We start from the raw sequence: 20,628 nt of genomic DNA on the forward strand, positions 1-20,628 counted from the left end.
ACATGGGAAGGGAGGTTCATGGATCTATAACAGTTTCTGAAGACAGATAAAAATACACAAGATGAAGTAGCCAACATGGCCGATGTGGACTCGAGGTCCTAAATCCTCCACTCATCGACATGGCCAGTCCTTTTCGGTATGAAGATTTAGGCGAGGGGCGAGAACAACCTGAGCATCGGGTCAGCAGCCACGCTGGATCTCGGAAGGGCTGGTCTTACTTGAACAGAGATGGCTTGGGCTCGCTGTACGTGTAACCTGTTGTCGTCTGTCAGCGAGAGGCCCCGATGTAGCAGTTTCTCCCTGTCCATACCCAGATAGACGATCAGAGGCAAGTAACCGCTGTGAAGTCACGATCCGTCAGTCTGAAGGCCGTTTAAAATGGGATATCGTATGCGAAGCTCACTAATGAATGGCGACCCGGGAGACGTCGATGATCTTGGAGACGCGCTCCTGGAAGAAGGAAAGAGTGTAAGCCGGGCTGGTCTGGTTGAACCTTGAGGGAGTGAAGATGGCGGCTAACCTTGGTTTCCTCGGAGAACTGGACCATATTTGCGGTGATATAGGAAAGGAGAGATCGGTAGAGAGAGATGGAGGGTGCGTGGGAGGGATGTTGAGTAAGAAGGTAATTAACTTGTCGGGCGAAGTTGGGAAGTTGCAGGGCGATGGCGGTCAGTCCAAAAGTTTTGCGGAAAACCTCTCTGCTCAGTCAGTCACACTACCTTCAACTAAATACAACGAAGATCCAACCACCACCTCGGCTTGGCGCATCGCATATTCTTATTCCCTTCTCTCTACTTTTCCCTCTCCTCCGGATCGGTTTTTTTTTATCATTGACTCGGCGCCATGTCGGGCGCAAGGCATTGGTATGCCCTTTCCTCGGTAGCTAGCTTCCTTGGCCCACAAGCTAACCAGACGACAGGGAGCAAGACAAGGAGGCCACGGTGTACATAGGAAATCTCGACGAGCGGGTATCAGACAGCCTGGTATGGGAGCTGATGCTGCAGGCTGGGCGCATCGTTAACGTCCATCTGCCCAAAGATCGCGTCACGCAATTACACCAAGGCTATGGCTTTGTGGAATTCATCAGCGAGGAGGATGCGGAGTACGCCTCGCGCATTATGAACGGCATCCGGCTCTACGGCAAACCCATCCGTGTGAACAAAGCCTCGGCCGACAAGCAGAAGTCCGTGGAGATTGGGGCAGAGCTCTTCGTGGGCAACCTCGACCCCATGGTCTCGGAGCAGGTGCTCTATGACACCTTTAGCCGCTTTGGCAATCTGCTTAACCTCCCCAAGATCGCGCGCGACGACAACAACCTGTCCAAGGGCTATGGCTTCGTATCCTTCGCCGACTTCGAATCCTCCGACATGGCCATTGCCAATATGAATGGCCAGTACCTGATGAACAAGCAGTGCTCGGTTCAATACGCATACAAGAAGGATGGCAAGGGCGAGAGGCATGGTGATGAGGCCGAGCGCATGCTGGCGTCGCAGGCTCGCAAACACAATGTCCGCCCTCCCACTCAGCAGGTGCCACCTCCCCAGTTCGGGGCTCCTCCGGCGCCGGTGATGGCGAACGGAGACAGCGCTCACCCACTCGGCGCTGGGCCACCTCAAACACCCGATCTCAGAGGGATACCTCCCGCCGCGAGCTACCAGAATGTCCCGCCTCCACAGTCCAATCGCCCTGCACCTCCACCGGGCCCATCCTTGGCCACTCCGCCTCCGGGTCTTCCAGCCCGGCCTCCACCATCTCAGGCTGGCTATGGTGGCCCGCAGTCCTTCGTCCCGCAAGGATTCAACAACGGTGCTGGGCAACAAGCACCTTTCCCACCGCAGGCCCCGCCTCCTGGGTTTGCACCTCCTCCCGGGTTCGGGCCCCCTGGTGGTGCCCCCGGTGCTCCTCCCGCATTGCCTCCCGGGTTTCAGCAACCGGGATATGGACGGGGACGGTGATCTTGGTAAACTAAACCCTCGTGCCGAGGGACATGATTCTCTGATACGATTTGACGATTCAAGGGTTGGAGCCGCGTTTCACTGTTTCGAACGCATTATTCTTATGGCTTGGGAGCAAAGCGGGAGAGAGTCAAGAGGCGTCCATGGGCAGGCCGGACAACTGCTGGCAGCCCGTGGTCCTGTATTACTAGAGATTCCTGCGCTGGTTCTACAAACACGACCAGCCGTACTGTTTCTGACACTCGCCGTCGATAGCAAAATCGAAGCTCGGTGGACAAATTAATTCCAATTCTTATGAAAGAAAAATAGGATGAGACAATGCCAAAGGGAATCGCGTTGTAGACGGATATGCAAAGACCCCCGAGAAAAGACAGAAGCCCCTAGCGCTGTATGACGCAAGAAGAATAAACAAGGAACAGGCTTCTAGAGCAAGGCAATAAGGAAAAACGCTGAATGAGTGGATAGAAAATAAAAGCAATCAAGAGAAAGACACAAACTTCGGGTCCCGGGGCCGGCCGTCAGGCCCGATATTGTTCTTTGCAAATCGCTGCTCGGTATAGATGCGGCGGGCTTCGTCAAAGTCGACTTTGCGATTCTTCATGATCCTTTGGACTTCACGCTTTCCTCGCGCATCCAAGCCCGCTCGTGAGTCCCCGCCAGTCACGTTGGCGCCAATATCAAACTGCGAGGAGCTCAGGCCGGCTTCCAGATCTGCCGTGAAGCTCGAGGGGAGGCGGTGGTAGATGTAGTCGGGAACAGGGAGCAGAGGAACCCATCGTGCTCGAGTGAGATAGAGGGCTAGACGAGCATTAGCAAAACTCTTCGAGGATCCGAGGGCCCAGCTTACCCGTGCCACAGATAATGACGGAGAAGAGAAGGAAGAAGAAGATATGGTAGGACATGGTGATGGACGGACGGCTCGGATGGCCAGACACGGAAGGCAAGGAGTTTGATGGAAGGAATGAGGGATTATCGCGACGGGGTCCTTCGTTGACGAGAGGACTAAGTCAGGGCAGGAAGCAAGCTGCCTCTCCCGATTCCGGCAGGCATGGATGAAAGAGCAGACACGACGGAGCGTCAGCGTCACATTGCGCGGCCCCCGTCACCTGCTTTTGACACCTTGGGAGCCAGGCATGAATCACACCTGAGGCAACAACCACTATTCCCGATTGGGCCTGCTTAGCGAGAACACAATTCAAGTCCATCTTCGTTCGCTACAAGCACGACTCGGTTCAATCCCTCGATCATACTCCTCAACGACACAATAATGGCCACCGAAAGAGCAAACGTCTCCAACGACCTGATCTGGCAGGTCACCCGTACGTCGTCCCCCGTCTCTGCCAATTTTGTCGATGGGCAATTTTGGAAAGGACCTTGACCTGGAACTCAACCCGGTTAACGCTTTCTTTTTTCACATCCAGGCAACCAGAATGCTTATCTGGTTCGGCGCAACACCTGCGGTGGTTCGCAGCTCTCGCGCGACCCCCTCAACCTGCTGAACAAGCACTCGTTCAAGGTATGTAGCCGATATCCGGTGGACCCTTCGGCATGCAATGAATTGATGGCTGACTTTCGTGTTATCTAGTATGCTGGCTACACTAACAACAAGGTATTTCTCTCTCTTTGAGCCATCAGCTCTACGAGCCGCGCGCATTCGTGTTCGAGTCCTAACGTGCAACCTCCCAGGCCCTCGGTGTCCAGCCCGCTGAGAACGGCGGTGTCACCGTCATCTCCAAGAAGCCCGGCAACCCCCAGCAGCCCGCCAAGAACGAGGTCGCTGTGACCTACGGCCCTAACACCTCCACCCGAAAGTATGTTGTCCGTGGAGAGGATCTGTTTGGAGACCCGTACTGACCCGAGTTCCCTCCGTCCGCAGGATCTACAAGGGTGTTGCCAGCAAGACCGCTAAGAACGGCTACCGTGCTGACCTCCGCGAGGAGGCCGTTGCCCGTGTGAGCGCCGTCCGTCGCTCGCAGAAGCCCAAGAAGGAGACTCCCGCGCCCAAGGTCCGTGGTGCCAAGGCCCGGGCCGCGGCGGAGAACAAGGAGTAAATGTGTTGTTGACGAGTGGACGAGCGAGGGACGTGATTGGGCTCATGTGAACATGCACAACACGTCGGGACCAGGGCGCAAAAATTGTCCGCCGTAGTGCTAGCGATGCTGCTGGTTCTACCTAACTATACACCAAAAATGCAAGCCCGTGCCCGGAGGGGCGCACAAGAGCCATGATCTGCCGTAGGAAAAAGCCGACAGTAGTACGTAGTAGTAGAACCATAGGAGCACATGTACCGAGATCACGCCCGGGCCGATGATGTCGAGGCAGTCCGCCTTTTCCCGACGGAATCGACAGTAACACGAGAAGAATCCGGGGGACACCAGGTGACCTGGAACTAACTACCCCTCGATCCCTCATAATCCCCTCCTCTTCTTTCCCAACACTTTCTCTTTCATCCACTCTCTCACTCTCCCCTTCGTTCTTCGATCTTAATCATTCAAAATGGTCAAGGCTGGTATGTTTTTTCTTATCTTCTGATGTCAATTGATCGCTGACCCTCGTGTTGACAGTCGTTCTTGGTGCCTCGGGTGGCATTGGCCAGGTCAGCACCCCCCTCCAAATTGCCCCTCCACTTACTTATGCTTCCACAGCCTCTCTCTCTGCTGCTGAAGACGTGCCCCCTCATCGATGAGCTCGCTCTGTACGATGTGGTCAACACCCCCGGTGTCGCCGCCGATCTCTCCCACATCTCCTCCGTGGCCGTACGTCCTACTCCCCACACTTCACCGGGAATCGGCGCTCACCCAGAACACAGAAAATCACCGGCTACCTGCCCAAGGATGATGGTCTGAAGCACGCCCTGACCGGGGCTGATGTCGTTGTCATCCCGGCCGGTATTCCTCGTCAGTCTCGCCCAATTTGCCCCGCGCCCGGTGTCATGCTGCCCCTCTATGCCAGCGCCTCTCGGCTAACCACCAGGTGTTCTTACATGCAGGCAAGCCCGGTATGACCCGTGACGACCTGTTCAAGGTCAACGCGTCCATTGTCCGCGACCTGGTCACTGGTATCGCCGAGTTCTGCCCCAAGGCCTTCACCCTGATTATTTCCAACCCGGTCAACTCCACCGTCCCCATTGCCGCCGAGGTGCTCAAGGCCGCTGGTGTCTTCGACCCCAAGCGCCTGTTCGGTGTGACCACCCTGGATGTCGTCCGTGCCGAGACCTTCACCCAGGAGTTCTCTGGCCAGAAAGACCCCTCCAAGGCCACCGTGCCCGTCATCGGCGGCCACTCCGGCGAGACCATCGTCCCGCTGTTCAGCAAGGTCTCCCCCGCTTTCCAGATCCCCGCTGACCGCTACGATGCTCTGGTCAACCGTATGTACCGATTAAGATTTCAAATCGCACCAACGACTGACCGCTTGCAGGTGTCCAGTTCGGTGGTGATGAGGTTGTCAAGGCTAAGGATGGCGCCGGCTCTGCTACCCTCTCCATGGCCCTGGCTGGTTTCCGGTTTGTTCCTTGACCTCCCCCCAGCCGTGTCACCAGCTACTGACTATTGCAAACAGCTTTGCCGAGGCCGTGATTAAGGCCACTAGGGGCGAGAAGGGCATCGTCGAACCGACTTTCGTCTACCTCCCCGGTGTGGCCGGCGGCGACGAGATCGCCAAGGCGACCGGTGTGGAGTTCTTCTCTACCCCCGTGGAACTGGGCGTACGTTTCTTTATTGGACCTGATATTTGGATGACGGCTAACTGACATGACCGACAGCCCAACGGCGCCGAGAAGGCCATCAACATCCTGGACGGCGTGACCGACAAGGAGAAGACGCTCCTGGAAGCGTGCATCAAGGGCCTGAAGGGCAACATTGAGAAGGGCATCGAGTTCATCAAGAACCCCCCACCAAAGTAAACGCTTTCCCCCCATCATCCAAGCTGGGCTCCTTCCTGTGTCGCACATTACTTTTGTTTCGCTGGACGGGCCCCCCTGGCAGAGCCTCGCTAATCATGGTTATCCCGGAAAGATAGGCTTTAAGCGTGAAGACCACGAGATTATGAACGACGAACGGAAAAGTGACAGTGAGTGATGTTGTTCCGCCAAGAAGGGGAGACTGGCCGGATAGTATGCATACAGCGCAGAAATTCAGATTTCCTTACTGATCTCTGGCCGATCTGTTTTTGGTCGTTGGCGTAATCCACGAGTGAGCGGCCGTCGCAGGGCCTGTGTAGAGAGCCGCTCTCCGCTTCCTGCGGCTGTAGATGCCCCTTCTTGACGGGAGGGGTGTACTAGGAGGGGAATGGCCATTGCGCCCGGGCCCGCCTGAACATGGTCCGCAGTCCAGCGATCATGGTCGGGACTGGACGGTTTTGATCTGAAACGTCGCACCTGGCAGGTCGGATGTCTCCGCCTGCACGGTGGTGTTGATGCCTAGGTTGGCCAGCGCGCCCCGGATAATCCCACAGGGGAACCACAAGTACTAGATCCCATTCATAAGCCCCGGTCTTTGGGTTCTCTGGTGTAGATGTCTTACCGCTTGCGCCATGGAAATCGCATCGCCTCGCACCGCCATGCTCATGCGGGCGAAAGGTCGAAATGCGCTGTCCGTCAGAACGTAAACCCCCTATTCCGCGCATTGAATATTAGCACCCATCTGCAGAACAAACACCCACCCGGATCATTCGTACCCGATGGTTTGTTTTCAAATTATCCACTTGTTTTCGGAACAAGACCGTCCACAGGTCCTTGCAGAGGAACTTGATGACATCCAAATTGTCCGTGAAGCGGGGACGGTCTCGGGAAAATCTGCGCGAGCGGTACTGTTAGGGACGTCTTGCGATGTAGAATGCTGAAAGGATGTGCGATTCACATCTCTCCGGGGGGCATCCAGGGGAGGGTGTTACGTCAGGCTCACCTTTCCGCCAGGCCCTGTCCAACGCGATAGCCTAATGATTCCAGGCGGAAGAAGGTCGTCTCGCGAACCTCTTCATCATCCGCGTCTTTTTCTTCGGCCACGAGCTCCTTGGCTATACGCTCGGCCATCGGCACCAGCTCGATGAGCAGGAAGTCGAAGCACGATGAGCTCAGAACGCGGGCTTGCGGGTCCGAGGCCAATGGTGATGTGGAGTCGAGAGACATTTTATGTGTGGGCGGGTGGGATTATCGGAAGGAGGGATGGAGGAAGAGGTGGTGGTTGTTGTGTTGGTGTTGTGTGGATGGTGTTGGGCGAGGGAAGCAGTGAGGGTCTGCGGAGAAACAGTCAGCCTCTAGTTAGTTCACTAATTACTGGTCGTAAAAACAGCTACAACTACAATGATGTATAACGGGAGTTTTAGGCTACTACATAGGTATAATCATAACTTTGGCTAAGATAAATAAATCATTTCATGGCCATTGAGACTGCATGCTACCTGCGCTGAGAATAATGAGCCCAGCGACCGAATGCAGTAGATGTCCGCTCACTCCCAAACACCGTGTAAATATGCATCATCTAGGGGAATAAGTAAGAGGGAAACAGATCAAACCGACGGTGGATACGACGGTGGATAAGGCCTTCCATTCAGCGGACTGCCCGTCGGGAGCGGCAGAGACGGTTGGGGCAAAGCCCGAACCGGGACATTCATCATGGTTCGCTTGGGTGGTGGTACAGGAGACTCATCGTCGTCATCACTGCCTGTGAGATCAATTACTGCCGCCGCGGGACGTTTCTTATTCGACATGGATATGCGCGCCGCGGAGGACGGAGTCGATACCTCACGCGACTGGGCAGGAGTCCACTCCAGTGAGATGTTGGGCCCCGTCGAAGGCTCCTTTTTCACAGAAACACCAGGCTCGGTGATCTCAATGAGGTCGTCGTCATCGGATGCCGGAGTTCCGCCGCCTAGCTGGATCGGGCCAGTGTCGTCAGGAGCAGACCAAACACCGTCTGGCTCTACGACCACTTGTTCCACATCCGTCGAGGTCGATCGCAGAATGTCATCGACGTACCTAGAAGAATTAGTTCAGTGCTTCAAAGAAGTTTGGGATCAGACTCACTGATCCATCTGCAAGGACTCAAAACTGGTCGACTTGGAACAGACTGGGCAGGTCCAGGTCGGTGCCTGTTTCTGTAATTCCAGAAAGGATGATGCATCGAAGCATTGATTGTGTGTGCAAACAACAGAACGGCAAGGGACTTGAATTCGAAGAGTCGATAGTGGGCATTTCAGGGACATGACGGTTGATGTCGTGACAATATCCGCGTCCTCGGCGCGGTTTTTCACTGAACATTGTTGAGAATCCTATCCAATCTCACAGTGTACGGACAATGCTTACTTTCACGAATGACCTGTTCCTTTGATATAATCTTCCGTGACTTCAATTGGGCCACTAAGTCTTCAACGGGATGTTGTTTCACCAGATTTGCGAGCACGAAAAATTTCTGCCCAACCATTGATTAGCCACCGTGTACGCGGCCATATATCCCTAGGGCTCTTGCCTACCTTTTGTGTCAATGCATAAGTCATAACGATGTTATTCGGATAACCGGGCTTCTTGCGAATGTAATTGGTGACATCGGCCGGCTGTGTGGTCCCGGGTTTGTTCTTCAGCCCTCGGAGGTTGGCTTTGACTTCATCGAGGTTGGCCTTGAGCTCAACCTGATGCGGAAATGCAATTTCGGACTTGGTGTACGGTTTGAGGCCCGAGTCCGCCGCACAGAACACCATGACCCGAAGATTGGGATCCATCTGCAGCCTGGACGCAGTGGCTTGAGACAAGGTCACTTTGAGCTCGGCACTATCCCGCGTCTGTTCGCGAATCTTGCATTCCACTACCTGTGTGAGCGGTTCTAGGATTGTGTAGAAGGGGCTCTCCTTGAAGAGCAAGCGACCCGGGTTGTAGGGCTGGGATAGCATGGGAATGCTCATTTGGGACTGCGCCGATGTCGGTTGAGGTGTTGGAGGAGGATGGTACTGGTAGTAGCTTGCAGAGGGCCTGACGATATTGTGAATGCGTCTTCGCAAGGCATCGAGACGGACTGAGAAGCCCTCTTCATTGTAGCACCGTTCGAGAACTAGGGTGTGTGGGCTGTTAGGATCCGTTGTCTGGGGATGGGGGGTCAGCGGGGCGGGTTGGACACACAGTCAATGAGACGCAGCTGTAATGTAGCCTTCACCCCAGACACTGCCAGGCCCTCACTCCGGCACAGGTCTCTGAGGTGCTGGTTGGTCAGCGTTTTGATCAGAGGCACGAGGCTGGAGATCTCCGGCGCCAGGCTGGAGGAGGCCATGATGACGGCCGGAATGTCAAGAACCCAGGGCAGGCAGACCACAAACAGTGCGGCCCGCAGGCATGGCAGGGAATGAGGGAGAGAGAGTCAGGGGAAGAAAATGAGTGTTGCCGCCAGCAAACAATTGATAAGAGGATGGATGGGTGGATGACATAAGGCGCTATCGAGAGAGAGAAAAAAAAAGACGGATGGACTTTCTTTTCCTTGACAGACAACCACCCAACCCACAACGTATCTATTATGGCAAAGAGTGTCCGAGCCAGCGTCTCCAAGCGCAACAAGGCAGCGCTGCGCAAAAAGGTCTTTGGTCCCGTCGTCGACGCCCGGACGGAAAGGCTGGCGGCCAAACTCCAAGAGATTGCCTCGCAGCCGCGGCCAGAACGAGAGAAGGCAGACGGTTCGTCCACTCATTTGACGTTCATGGGACATGCACTAATGTCTGTTTTCACCACAGATGAAGATCAAGATGCGGCTGCCGCCACCAAGGACTCGCAGAATGGCGAAGGTGGGATGACCTCTCCCCTCTGGTGCCTGCCAATGGCTAACAACAACCCGCAGAGATGGACCTTGACACCGCGTCTAAGGATACCAAAAGCAAGTCCAAGTCCGGGCGTGTGCAGAAGCGCAACCGGCGCGCCCGACCGTCGATAGTGTTCCAGAAATACTCGTCCAAGAAGGGCTCGAAGAAGAAGTGATCTTTCCACCCCACCAAAACAGCACTCGGCGTTCGGATTCTTATTATTTATGTCATGCTGCAAATACCTGCCTATGATTATTATTCTATTCCACCATACTGTATGTAGTATACGGTTCCTAGTATACGGTTCTTGTAGATCGTGAAGGCGGTGTGGCGCATGTATCCATCTCCCCCAAGGTTTGTTTTTCTCCTTTCGAGACTCGACTGACAGCAATGGCGGTCTTTCCCAGCCGCTGGGCCACTCTGGTCGCCAATCTCCTGGTGCCCCTGGGCCTCCTCGCCTTCTCCTCCGGCTTCTTCCCCTACAAGCCACTATTGCCCGGTCTAGCCAAGTGGGAAGACGATGCGCCTCCCGCAGCGCCATTTGACAAGGTCATTTTCATGGTGGTGGATGCATTGCGGAGGTATCGTGGATGAATATCAGGCAGAGCCTTGGGCTGATTTTGACGGGCAGTGACTTTGTCTACGCCAATGACTCCGGGTTCTTGTTTACGCAGAGGTGCGTAGCTCCCTTCGATCCCCCTCAAGGAGAGCTGGCAGATGAATTAATCGGACGCCCCACAGCCTGATCCGATCTGGCGCTGCGCTGCCATTCACAGCTCATGCAAGCTCACCGACAGTCACCATGCCCCGTCTAAAGGCCATGACCACCGGCTCCGTGCCCTCGTTCCTCGACGTCATTCTCAACATCGCCGAGTCGGATACCTCGTCGACGCTCGCATTCCAAGATACCTGGCTGGCCCAGTTGAAGGCGAGGGGGGACCGTCTGGTCATGTATGGAGATGATACCTGGCTGAAGCTCTTTCCAGGCATGTTCGACCGTGCCGATGGGACAACCAGCTTCTTCGTGTCGGTCAGTTGTACCTTAGCTAATGCCACCACATCCGTGCTGAGTCTTGCAGGATTTCACCGAAGTAGACCATAATGTGACCCGTCATGTCCCCCGCGAGCTGGCAGAGAGTGACTGGTCCGCTCTGATCATGCATTATTTGGGCCTGGATCATATCGGGCACAAGTCAGGTCCCCGAAGGTAGGCCCTCTTTTAACCCGGAACTTTCTGGTGTCCTGACCGAGTCCCAGCCCCTTTATGCTCGGGAAACAGCATGAGATGGACGCCATCGTGACCGAGATCTATGAAGCAATGCAGCATAAACCGCACCTTCAGTCCACGTTGTTCGTCCTGTGTGGCGACCACGGCATGAACGACGCTGGAAACCACGGCGGATCATCGGCAGGCGAAACATCACCGGCGTTGCTGTTCATCTCGCCCAAGCTCAAAGCCCTGGAGTCCCATGCTGAAAGCCCAACGGAGGCATTCGCCGATCTACAGTACTACCGGACGGTCGAGCAAGCGGATATTACCCCGACGCTTGCAGGGCTTCTTGGGCTTCCGATCCCCTTGAATAACCTGGGGGTGTTCATCCCCGAGCTTCTAGAAATGTGGGATCACGGTATGTATTCATCGAGCTCGACCGGAGGCAGCCCAAATTGACTTGGCAACAGGATCTCAAAAGCTTGACGTCCTGTCTCGAAATGCGAAGCAATTATTGAACACGGTGAAGGCTACCTTCCCCAGCTACACGTTTGATGCCAAAGATACCGCATCAACGTGTTCCTCTGGGGCTGATTCGGGCATCCAAGGCGCGCAATGCGCTTGGTCTCGAGCCCAGCAGCTGCTCCAGAGTAACACAGATGCCAGTGATTCGCATACAGTGACCGAATCGGCTTTGATGCAGTTCCTAAAGATTGCCCAGGAGCTGATGAGCAGCACGGCCAGCAATTACGACGTCTCCCGGCTCTCTCTCGGCCTCTTGACCGTGGCGGTCGCTGCGCTGCTGGTTCTTCCGACCACATATGTCGTGTGTGCGCGCTCGAAGCATGCGGGGGGTTTCTTGGTGTTTCTTATCATGGGCTACGGACTAATGATGTTTGCCAGCAGCTATGTGGAGGAAGAACAGCAATTCTGGTACTGGATATGTTCCGGATGGATTTTCTATTTGCATATCCGGCCCAAGTCATGCCGGGCATGGTCACCCTGCATGGCTCAGTGTGTTGGGCCGGGACTTCTTCTCTGCCAACGGTTTTTGAGACGGTGGAATCAAACTGGACAGAAATTCGCTGCCGAACCGGACATCGCTCGAACCTTCTTCCCGCAGCACCCCAATGTTTTGTGGAGCTTGGTGATTCTCACGTATGCTGATTCGGGTGTCCATCTCCTGTGGCGTGTGCCGCGCTCCATCCTGGCACGCCTGGGCGCAATAGTATTGATCGTCCTGGCCTTGGGTTTCAAGCTAAATTTTGTCGCATCGGACTCTCCCGAGCTGCTGGAGGATTCGTTCCTCTCTCATGTGGTGGCGGCATATCCCACCGGCTTGTCGCTGGTGTTGCACGCCCGACTCGTATTTTTGGGGCTGGCATGCCTGGTCCTGTCGGCGCTTTTCAGCCGAGATCGAACAGGATCTGCACGAGCTCCGAACAAACTACTTCACGAGGCGCTCTCGCTGCTCTTGATGACTCAATCCCGAGCAGCCAATATCCCCCTGTTTCTCGTCTTCCGTATCCAACTCGTTCTTCTCTCTTCCTTCGCCCTCACTGAGCTTGAAGTGACCACCACGACCGTGATCGCGCAGTACATGACCTTCTTTGCGTCCGGCGGCTCAAATGCCATCTCTTCCGTCGACCTTTCGAATGCATATAACGGCATCGGCAGCTACAGCGTGCTGCTCGTTGGGGTCCTGACGTTCATTGGCAATTGGGCTGGCCCAATCTGGTGGGTGTCCGCCAGCCATCTTCTTCGTCTGGACGAGGCGCCGATTGCGCAGCAAGGTCACGCGGCGCTGCTGACCTTTCAAGTTGCCATGTCGGTGATCTCCGTCATGGCCGCCTGCACCGCCTTGCGAACCCATCTCTTCATCTGGACCGTGTTTTCCCCCAAATTCCTATATACCATGGCCTGGGCCACGGTCAACCATATTGCGATCAATTTAGTGGGGGGAGCAGGGCTCGCTCATCTGCGATCCAAATAATTGCCTTGGGCCGCAGGATCTACGATAGATAATCGCCGCTTTTCCCTCTTGGAGTTAGGACAGGTTGATAGAACTTATAATAGACCACTGAACAAGTCATCGATGGCGTTCTTCCGTTTCTTGGTTTTGGTCTTGGTCTTTGTTGTCCGTTTGGTAGGACCATCGGTAGACTCAGCCGACTGCCTTTGTCCGTCAACTCTAGGGTCGCTGGGCGCGCGACCCGTAGCTTGTCCCTGGTTGTCATCCCCGCGGCGCATCTGCTCACCCAAGTCCTCCACAGGTGTAATAGTAGTCGTCTTTTGGAGGCTCTTCTTCGTCCGGGTCGCTGTAGGCCGCCCCAAATTGATCCCTGCCGCCTTCACAATGCGCGCTAGAGTAGCCATGAGCACGATACCGAGCGCAGAGAATTGATTGTCGGCCACGACGGTGGTGAAGGCACTAGGAGTGGCGTCAGTGTGTTTTTGGGGACACGTCGGATGCGGGAGTCTGGCGTCCGGTCAACATACAGATAGCATCTCGGAATCAAATGTGTAACCAAATGCTGGCGGTGAGATTCGGCTACGTTGAGACGCGCTCCATCGAGCGATTGGGCCAGATCCAGGGTGGTGTGCTTCAAAAGCGACAGCCACTTCCACCACTTGGCGCGCTGATGCTGGTTCTTATTGCGATGGAAAACCAAATGCAGCATCGAATGCACAGCGTGGATCTCCGTGGCGTCCATGATGGAGATGCAAAAACAGCTACGTATCAGAGGCGAGCCACTGATCGCGTGTCGCGGGGAAAGAAAGAATTCGGAGGTTGGAGATTGGGGTAGTTGGGCGGTGGATCGATCTTTTTTGTCATCCACTCCAACTAAGTTAACTACAACTACGAGGTGAAGAAATAGAATAAACAGAACAATAAAGCAGAGTTGAAGCAAAAGAGCAAAAAAGACAAAATATCGGCAGTCAACGGGCCCCATCTGGCCTGCCATCATCCATCCGTTTCCCGCAAGAGGGTCAGACGGTCGTCAGCCAGCCAGATCATCCCCAGACACCAAGTACAGTAGGGCAAAACAGGAAAAGAAAGGAATGGAAGATATCAGACGCCAGATCACCCCCAGAAATCGTCAACCCAGATTATTCGTCAAATCATGAGCAATCCACCAAACCAGAAAACTGGTGACTGTTTCTCTGAGTAAATCCTCAATCGCCAATCAGGAAATTTGTCCGCGACGGCCCAGGGGCATCTCCCAAGTCCCTCCATGTCCGGAACGATTAGAACCAACGCGGTGCTCAAAGTCGACTCGCTTTGAAGGAGTGATCATGCCATCGCGGTCGCCGCCAGTTTCAGCTGAGCGACGGGACGAGGGGCGAGGGCCGTACAGGCCTGGCATACGATCAATCAGCATTTTCTCATTAGCCCGACGAGGAAAGGGTGTAGATTCATACCGTTGTTGTTCGAATTCGCAATGCTGCGTCGAAGTTTAACCGGATCGTTCGGGCGAGGAAATTCAACCTCGTTTCCTGCCTGGGGCCCAGTTCCAATAGCAAAGATCTAGATAGCGTCAGCACCGGCACCACTTGGGAAGAAAACGACTCGAACCACCTTCGGACGATAAGCAGACTCGACCAGCATGACCGAGCTGTTGCGGAACTTGTTCACCAGCTCCCCCTTGCCCTGGAAGGCTGTTGTCATTGTCAGTAAAGCATTGCAGTTCCTAGAAAAGAGACAACTCACTTGCGTAGCTGATTTCAGCGATCTTGTCGCTGGAATAAAGATCCCTGTGATATCCCAGGTAAGCCAAGTCATTTTGCGTGTAAATTTGGCCCTCATACCACTGTCGTCCAGCCCGGGCGTCCAGGAACTAGAAAGAAAGTCAGTACAGTCTGCGAGATCCATGACGGCTCAGAACACGTACCTCCACGATGTCCATGGGCTATACACCGTCAGCTGCGAATTATTGAAAGGAAAGAAGCCCGGGTGGTTCCTTACATCTGGGAAATTGACAAACGCATATCCAACGCTAAATAAACACAGTCAATCAAGCGTATCAACCTCTAAGTGAGCAAGAACTTACTTGCAGCCATTGCTGAAATCTATACCACAAAGTCAGCTTTCTGTCGTGGCTCAAGAATCATAGACAGGCACTCACCCATGCGCAGGTACATGAAATCGAACTTCCCGAAGGAAGTCTGGTCCAGAATACGCTTCAGAATTGCCTTTGATTTGACATCAGTGCTCCTTCATGTCTCTCATTCATAGATCAGTCATACCTGGGTCATCCTGTTAGGGATATTCCGGAGCATTACCTGGAGAAGCCGACATATCAGAAAAATCAATGAATTGGCTCAAAGTAATTACTTACAGTAGTTCTGGTGTCAATTCCAAGGCGGATGTTCTCAACATTGACGATCTGAGCCTGGTGCTTGCCGTGTCGGAGGGATGGAGAGTTTCCGAAGTTGTCATCGTCGAATGCCGCAGGCGTGTATGGGGTGTGGCCAGTTGGAGTAATCACATTGCGAGCGCGACCGCCGCGGCGGTACGGAACGTCAGCGCGCGAGAATGAGTTCCCAGAGCGAGGACGAGGGCGATCAAGGTCCGGTTTGTGAGGGTTCAACTCGAGAACGCATCCCTGAATGGCATTAGACTGAACTCAAATCAGCGCAAGGCCAAACAACGTACCTGGTACATGAAACAATCGAATGCCCGAATTGCGTTCTCTGCCGCCTGGGAACTGGAAAACTCCACCAAGAACTCATGAATGTGCGAATGCCGAACCTCCTGAGGTCGGAGTGTGTGGATATCCCCAGCATGTCCAAGGATAAATCGGAGAGTGTTAGAAACACCATCCGCATCCAGGCCGGTGTGCGCTGGGTCATGGTAGATGATGGCGTTGATTTGGCCATCAAAGTCAGACACGGAACCAACGTGGGAGTGTCCATAAACAGCCTTGGCGTACTCCTTCGCGGTCAGAGGGGTCACACGCCACTCCGGCTGCAGGCGCCCAATCTTGTCCATGGCACTCTTCGCATCACGGCAGTCCTTGAAGGCAACGTAGATCTTCTGGTATTCCGGAAGATCTGCGAGGTCTGGTCCGACCACGGAAGGAAACTCGTCAGTCTGCTGAAGTTAGCCGGGTCATGTCTCGCATGCACGTCGTTCTTGGATCCCTTACCTGGAAAAAGGTTGCCAGCTCCAAGGTTGCCAAGTTGTGGATGTTTTCCACAGAAAAAGCTCGGTGGCGACGTTCGAAGGTCAGATTCTTCTTGTCTTCGGAGGATTTGGCAACCTCTCGAATCCCAAGAAGCTCATGCCCGGAGTTTGCCGCCCGCAGAACACCAGGCTCAATTTTGCTGAATTGAATTGGAGAAACCAAGGCCTCCCCAGCCCGCGCTCCGAATTTGAATCGCGAAGCTCGGACCTGACCATAGGATTCCGCAACCTTGCCCATGAATGGGTCCCGATTGGTTCTAGACACAAATCAGTACATGTATGCAAGCCATGAAGGTCAGATGCAGTTGCCTTACAGGTTTGGGAATCCAGTTCCAGGCTGGAACTCCACCATCCCCTGGCGAAACGTGGCTGGGGTAAAAGCTGCCAGCTGCATAGCTGGAGTTTCCTGTGGCAGCTGAGGCACCCCAGGCAGTGGGCTCTTCATAGAGCTGCCCATAGCAACGGACAAGAACAGAAAGAAGGTGATGGTGTGAAAAGAGTGCCTGCACAAGGGAATGATGAGGCTGAATGTTGTGGGAAGAGGTGAAAGGGGTGCAGAAAGAATGAATGAATGAGAGGGCCTCTGAATTTATACTGGGCCTCATCTTCATTCACTGTTTCGCACAACGTTACGCTGGATTCTCTCGGCGCTCTCGGCGTTGAGAGTCGTTGAGATCCATCAGCAAATGGCGTCGCTCGATTTAACTGTGTGATCTGCGCTGCCACCACGATGCTGAGCGTGTGACTGGCGCAATCTGGGCGACAGTGAATGGGAGTCCCGACGATCCCAACGAAATCAGAACAAAACCAAGCGTCTGGCGGGATTTCTTCTGCTTGGGGAGAAATTCCCTCCTTGACACGCTCGAAAAGCATGCGCAGGATAGACAGAAGGTCCCAGAGGAGTAGAATGGCCAGGAGAATACATGATGGTAGAGAGTCAGTAGAGTAAAATAGATTCACTGGATTTTTTTCAAGTAAATAAGGCATACAGAACCAGCTCACTGGTCTGCGTCAAAGAAAACATGGAGATGCTTGAGCCAAGGCATTGTCTCCCATGATATCCCAGAATATCTTCATTGAGATGCTGTGAATCAGCCAGCAGAGATAATGCATAGTTTGCCGGCAAGAATTCAAAATGCTTCAGTGATCCCCCCCCCCCCCCCCCCCCAAAACAACAACAACGGCCCTTAATGAGGCAAAGGCCTGCTGCCAATAGGTGGGAAAGCTTCCTATCCTCATTTCCAAGTGCACCAGGCTTTCACCTTCTCGGTTGAAGCAGTTGTGAGTGTGCAAGATGAAATTGTTTCCATATCTAACCCCCCAAGGCCTGACGTTAGGTCAAGGTTGTCCACGTGATCTTCGTTATCGCCTCGGATCATTGTTCTTCCGCGTCAACATGCCAGCTCTAGGGTCACGAGCTGCAGGGCAACACGCTGCTCATCTAGTGGGAGGACTCGACCTACGGATGAAGCTGCTGCATCATCATGCCTTCTGTGGCTCCTGCTCGCAATGAGCCTCATGTCTTGAACCAGGTGGGCTCGAGAAGCTGTTGAAGGCTCCCCCAAAACAGTGCTGACCCAGGCTTTCCCGACAGATCATCATCTCGCCATCCGATACAGACTATCTAGACCAGCTAATTCCATCCATCCGAGAGTACAGCATTGGAAACCGTACACCACAGCTGCTACAGGCGCTATCCCGCTTCGCGAGTGACAAGGAGGCTGAGATCGAGAGCATCTGCAACACCAACCATCAGGAGTTCGTCTCGTCGGTCAACTCCCTCCTGCGGATTCGCGAAGGCACCGTCAGCCTGACGGCAGAGATCCTGGACCTCAACCAGTCCATCCAGACGAGCACTGAGCGACTCGCCGAACAGAAGAAGGCTCTCGTGGAGTCGCGCGGTCATCGGCAGAACATTGACGAGACATCCCGAGCCATCCAAGATTGTCTGGAGGTGCTGCGCCTTGCCAATCAAGTGCATGATTTGCTCGCGAGGAAGAACCACTATGCCGCCCTTCGTGCATTGGAGGAGCTGCAGAACGTGCACCTGAAAGGGGTGACGCAGTATAAGATCGCGGTCATGATCCAGAGTTCGGTACCGGCCATGCAACGAGCCATCGCGGAAGCGGTCATGTCGGATTTGAATACCTGGCTCTACAGGATTCGGGAAATGTCCCAGTATCTGGGAGAGATTGCACTTTATCACACCAACCAGCGGAAAACAAGGCACAAACAACGAGCGGAGAAAATGCCATACTTGGAGCACTTCAAGCTTAATTCTCCCATTGAACTCGTGTCGGACGAAGACGAGGAATACGACCTGTTGCACAATGATGTGCTCCAGGTTCCCTTTAACCCGCTATTTGAGTGTTTGCATATCCACCAGTCCCTAGGGCAGATGGACAAATTTCGCATCGAGTACGCCAATACTCGGCGGCGCCAAAAAGATCTACTAGTTCCTTCCACGATCACCCTGATCGACGAAGACGGCGCGGGTCTACACAATCTCCTCGAAGAAATGGCTGGGTTTGCCATTGTGGAGCGGGCGACAATGAAAAGAGTGCCGGACCTGAGATCGTCCGTCGATGTAGGGTTCCCTTTTTCCCAATTTCCAACGCGCGTGGAGAAATGTTCTAAACAAGTATTCGACCGATTAGATTGACGAACTCTGGGACTCGATGTGCCAAAACGCCATCGCTTTGATTTCCAAGGCGCTCCATGAGGTCGACAATGCAGAAAACATTTTGAAGATCAAAAACTTGATTGCGTTATTCATGCAAACGATGGATGTAGGTGTCTTTGTCTCCTAATCAATTTGAGACCGGAGGACTGACGAGCCGAGCAGACCTGGAACTACCCCGTGAGGGCCTTTGATGAATTCCTACTCACTCTCTTCGAGAAATACTCGGAGCTGCTGAAGAAGCGGTTCAGCGATGACTTCCAGGAGGTACTACTGCTTCTGTCAGTTGTCTGCTTCATTTTGCTCACATGCCCTATTAGATCGTATCGACCGACGACTACATGCCCATGCCGATACAAACTCCGGAGGAGTTTGACAAGGTGCTCAACGTCAGCTGGTACAGTCCTGAAAAGCCACGCGACGAGCATCAGTACGTCTCAGAAACCTTTTCGGTGGTCTTCGACTGCGACTGATTAAGCCTATAGGTTCCCATGTGTTTTGCCATTCTCGCAGATGTACCCCCTGTGCTGCATCGACATCCGGAATTTCCTGAACCAGTTCTACTTTTTCGCCAATGACGAGTTTTCGCATCCGAATGTCATCGATGAGACCTTGAAAGAGGTGAGTCAATCGAGTAGTGGACCCGCACAGACGAGCATTGCTAACCGAGCAGGCCTTGGACGATCTCCTTTCGCGGAAGGTCTGTGATACCCTGGTGGACCGACTTTCCTCGCAGTATCTAGGCCAGATCGTTCAGATCCTCATTAATCTGGAGCACTTTGAGCTAGCTTGTCGTGAACTCGAGCTGCTGCTGGCAGCAGCGCGTTCACAAAATTCAACCGGCACTTCAATATCTCTGAGAGCAACAGAGAAATTCCGGAATAACAAGAAAACTGCCGAGAAGCGTATCTTTGAGGTAGTCAACTCCAAGATTGACGACCTCATTGAGACCGCAGAATATGAATGGATGTCTCCCAGGCCTCCAACGGAACCTAGCAATTACATGCAAACCTTGACTCGGTTCCTGTCTAATATCATGAACTCCACATTGCTTGGTCTGCCCACAGAGATCAAAGAGCTCATCTACTTTGATGCGCTCAGCCATGCGGCTAATATGATTCTGGTGAGTGGCTGTATGATGTCCGCACTACATACTGTGCTGACGGGTACTTTAGCTGCAACCACTTTCCCCAGATGTAAAGAAGATCAACCCCAACGGCGTAGCCGCGTTAGCCAAGGATTTTGAGCATCTTGCTCAATTCGTGGACAGCCTTGGGGTGCCTATCCTGCGCGAAAACCTTGACGAGTTGCAGCAGACGGTGCAACTGATGCAAGCGGAGAATGCAGATGAGTTTTACGATATCTCGACGCGAAACAAGAAATACGGACGAGTCGATGCCATGCAAGGGCCTCTTTTGTTGGAAAAGTATGGCCAGCAAACCCCTCATTGTCTCTCGGGTCCATTTACTAACTCTCTACTTCATCAGGCTTACCCGGACAGTCCAAGCCCCATCCAAGGCGGACAAGTTTGCCACCATATCTTCCCGGTTCGGAAAGAAGACGTGATGAATTTAGAAGTTATTGTAAGCCATAGTGTGGTAGATTATGTAGCCTTGGAATACACATGGCATATGGTTTGCGCTCATCTTCAATAATCAAAATGAACCCTCGGCGAGGTCCGTGAAAGAAATGTAGCAGAATCTCCTATCCAACAATCATTGGTATCCGGTTGCCTTTGCCTCGCAAAATCCCAAAAGAAAAAGAAACACAAAAACATTCGCCTTCCAAGCACATCCATTCGTAAACTAAGGCGAGTGTC

At 53.7% G+C, this 20,628-nt stretch overlaps 11 protein-coding genes across 11 annotated transcripts; 6 read left to right on the forward strand and 5 right to left on the reverse strand.

The window, feature by feature from the left end:
* Positions 1 to 843: 843 nt before the first annotated feature.
* Positions 844 to 1,955, forward strand: N7474_002642 (U2 snRNP complex subunit HSH49; the record flags this gene model as incomplete). Its single annotated transcript, XM_057194057.1, has 2 exons — positions 844 to 863; positions 920 to 1,955. The coding sequence occupies 2 exons, from the start codon at positions 844 to 846 to the stop codon at positions 1,953 to 1,955; spliced, it is 1,056 nt and encodes a 351-aa protein (XP_057055412.1).
* A 478-nt stretch (positions 1,956 to 2,433) lies between these two features.
* On the reverse strand, positions 2,434 to 2,857 carry N7474_002643 (DUF2015 domain-containing protein; the record flags this gene model as incomplete). Its single annotated transcript, XM_057194058.1, has 2 exons — positions 2,434 to 2,753; positions 2,803 to 2,857. The coding sequence occupies 2 exons, from the start codon at positions 2,855 to 2,857 to the stop codon at positions 2,434 to 2,436; spliced, it is 375 nt and encodes a 124-aa protein (XP_057055413.1).
* A 365-nt stretch (positions 2,858 to 3,222) lies between these two features.
* Positions 3,223 to 4,006, forward strand: N7474_002644 (uncharacterized protein; the record flags this gene model as incomplete). Its single annotated transcript, XM_057194059.1, has 5 exons — positions 3,223 to 3,274; positions 3,377 to 3,471; positions 3,541 to 3,564; positions 3,642 to 3,766; positions 3,832 to 4,006. The coding sequence occupies 5 exons, from the start codon at positions 3,223 to 3,225 to the stop codon at positions 4,004 to 4,006; spliced, it is 471 nt and encodes a 156-aa protein (XP_057055414.1).
* Positions 4,007 to 4,451: 445 nt separating this feature from the next.
* Positions 4,452 to 5,856, forward strand: N7474_002645 (malate dehydrogenase; the record flags this gene model as incomplete). The annotated part of the gene is made up of 8 exons (XM_057194060.1): positions 4,452 to 4,464; positions 4,520 to 4,551; positions 4,601 to 4,711; positions 4,765 to 4,852; positions 4,945 to 5,322; positions 5,373 to 5,457; positions 5,514 to 5,658; positions 5,716 to 5,856. 8 exons carry the CDS (start codon positions 4,452 to 4,454, stop codon positions 5,854 to 5,856), a joined length of 993 nt encoding a protein of 330 aa, XP_057055415.1.
* A 433-nt stretch (positions 5,857 to 6,289) lies between these two features.
* N7474_002646 (trafficking protein particle complex subunit) lies at positions 6,290 to 7,080 on the reverse strand (the record flags this gene model as incomplete). The annotated part of the gene is made up of 4 exons (XM_057194061.1): positions 6,290 to 6,421; positions 6,476 to 6,565; positions 6,630 to 6,747; positions 6,857 to 7,080. The coding sequence occupies 4 exons, from the start codon at positions 7,078 to 7,080 to the stop codon at positions 6,290 to 6,292; spliced, it is 564 nt and encodes a 187-aa protein (XP_057055416.1).
* A 380-nt stretch (positions 7,081 to 7,460) lies between these two features.
* N7474_002647 (uncharacterized protein) lies at positions 7,461 to 9,211 on the reverse strand (the record flags this gene model as incomplete). The annotated part of the gene is made up of 5 exons (XM_057194062.1): positions 7,461 to 7,929; positions 7,978 to 8,203; positions 8,257 to 8,362; positions 8,424 to 8,995; positions 9,064 to 9,211. 5 exons carry the CDS (start codon positions 9,209 to 9,211, stop codon positions 7,461 to 7,463), a joined length of 1,521 nt encoding a protein of 506 aa, XP_057055417.1.
* Positions 9,212 to 9,451: 240 nt separating this feature from the next.
* On the forward strand, positions 9,452 to 9,906 carry N7474_002648 (DUF2423 domain-containing protein; the record flags this gene model as incomplete). Its single annotated transcript, XM_057194063.1, has 3 exons — positions 9,452 to 9,608; positions 9,666 to 9,716; positions 9,770 to 9,906. 3 exons carry the CDS (start codon positions 9,452 to 9,454, stop codon positions 9,904 to 9,906), a joined length of 345 nt encoding a protein of 114 aa, XP_057055418.1.
* Positions 9,907 to 10,121: 215 nt separating this feature from the next.
* las21 (mannose-ethanolamine phosphotransferase LAS21) lies at positions 10,122 to 12,934 on the forward strand (the record flags this gene model as incomplete). Its single annotated transcript, XM_057194064.1, has 6 exons — positions 10,122 to 10,312; positions 10,363 to 10,407; positions 10,473 to 10,761; positions 10,811 to 10,938; positions 10,989 to 11,359; positions 11,412 to 12,934. The coding sequence occupies 6 exons, from the start codon at positions 10,122 to 10,124 to the stop codon at positions 12,932 to 12,934; spliced, it is 2,547 nt and encodes an 848-aa protein (XP_057055419.1).
* A 74-nt stretch (positions 12,935 to 13,008) lies between these two features.
* N7474_002650 (uncharacterized protein) lies at positions 13,009 to 13,655 on the reverse strand (the record flags this gene model as incomplete). Its single annotated transcript, XM_057194065.1, has 2 exons — positions 13,009 to 13,372; positions 13,441 to 13,655. 2 exons carry the CDS (start codon positions 13,653 to 13,655, stop codon positions 13,009 to 13,011), a joined length of 579 nt encoding a protein of 192 aa, XP_057055420.1.
* Positions 13,656 to 14,129: 474 nt separating this feature from the next.
* N7474_002651 (putative meiosis protein MEI2) lies at positions 14,130 to 16,523 on the reverse strand (the record flags this gene model as incomplete). The annotated part of the gene is made up of 13 exons (XM_057194066.1): positions 14,130 to 14,302; positions 14,365 to 14,470; positions 14,519 to 14,601; positions 14,654 to 14,780; positions 14,835 to 14,852; positions 14,909 to 14,939; positions 14,994 to 15,012; positions 15,069 to 15,135; positions 15,190 to 15,225; positions 15,282 to 15,548; positions 15,599 to 16,036; positions 16,092 to 16,386; positions 16,444 to 16,523. The coding sequence occupies 13 exons, from the start codon at positions 16,521 to 16,523 to the stop codon at positions 14,130 to 14,132; spliced, it is 1,740 nt and encodes a 579-aa protein (XP_057055421.1).
* A 1,090-nt stretch (positions 16,524 to 17,613) lies between these two features.
* On the forward strand, positions 17,614 to 20,375 carry N7474_002652 (Rab GTPase-binding exocyst subunit SEC15; the record flags this gene model as incomplete). Its single annotated transcript, XM_057194067.1, has 9 exons — positions 17,614 to 17,661; positions 17,724 to 18,716; positions 18,787 to 18,918; positions 18,975 to 19,076; positions 19,130 to 19,239; positions 19,295 to 19,430; positions 19,483 to 19,932; positions 19,985 to 20,235; positions 20,297 to 20,375. The coding sequence occupies 9 exons, from the start codon at positions 17,614 to 17,616 to the stop codon at positions 20,373 to 20,375; spliced, it is 2,301 nt and encodes a 766-aa protein (XP_057055422.1).
* Between the last annotated feature and the right edge of the window lie 253 nt (positions 20,376 to 20,628).

The sequence above is a fragment of the Penicillium riverlandense genome (genome assembly GCF_028828495.1).
Source record: "Penicillium riverlandense strain IBT 135883 chromosome Unknown utg000002l_segment0_segment0, whole genome shotgun sequence".
NCBI lineage: Eukaryota > Fungi > Ascomycota > Eurotiomycetes > Eurotiales > Aspergillaceae > Penicillium > Penicillium riverlandense.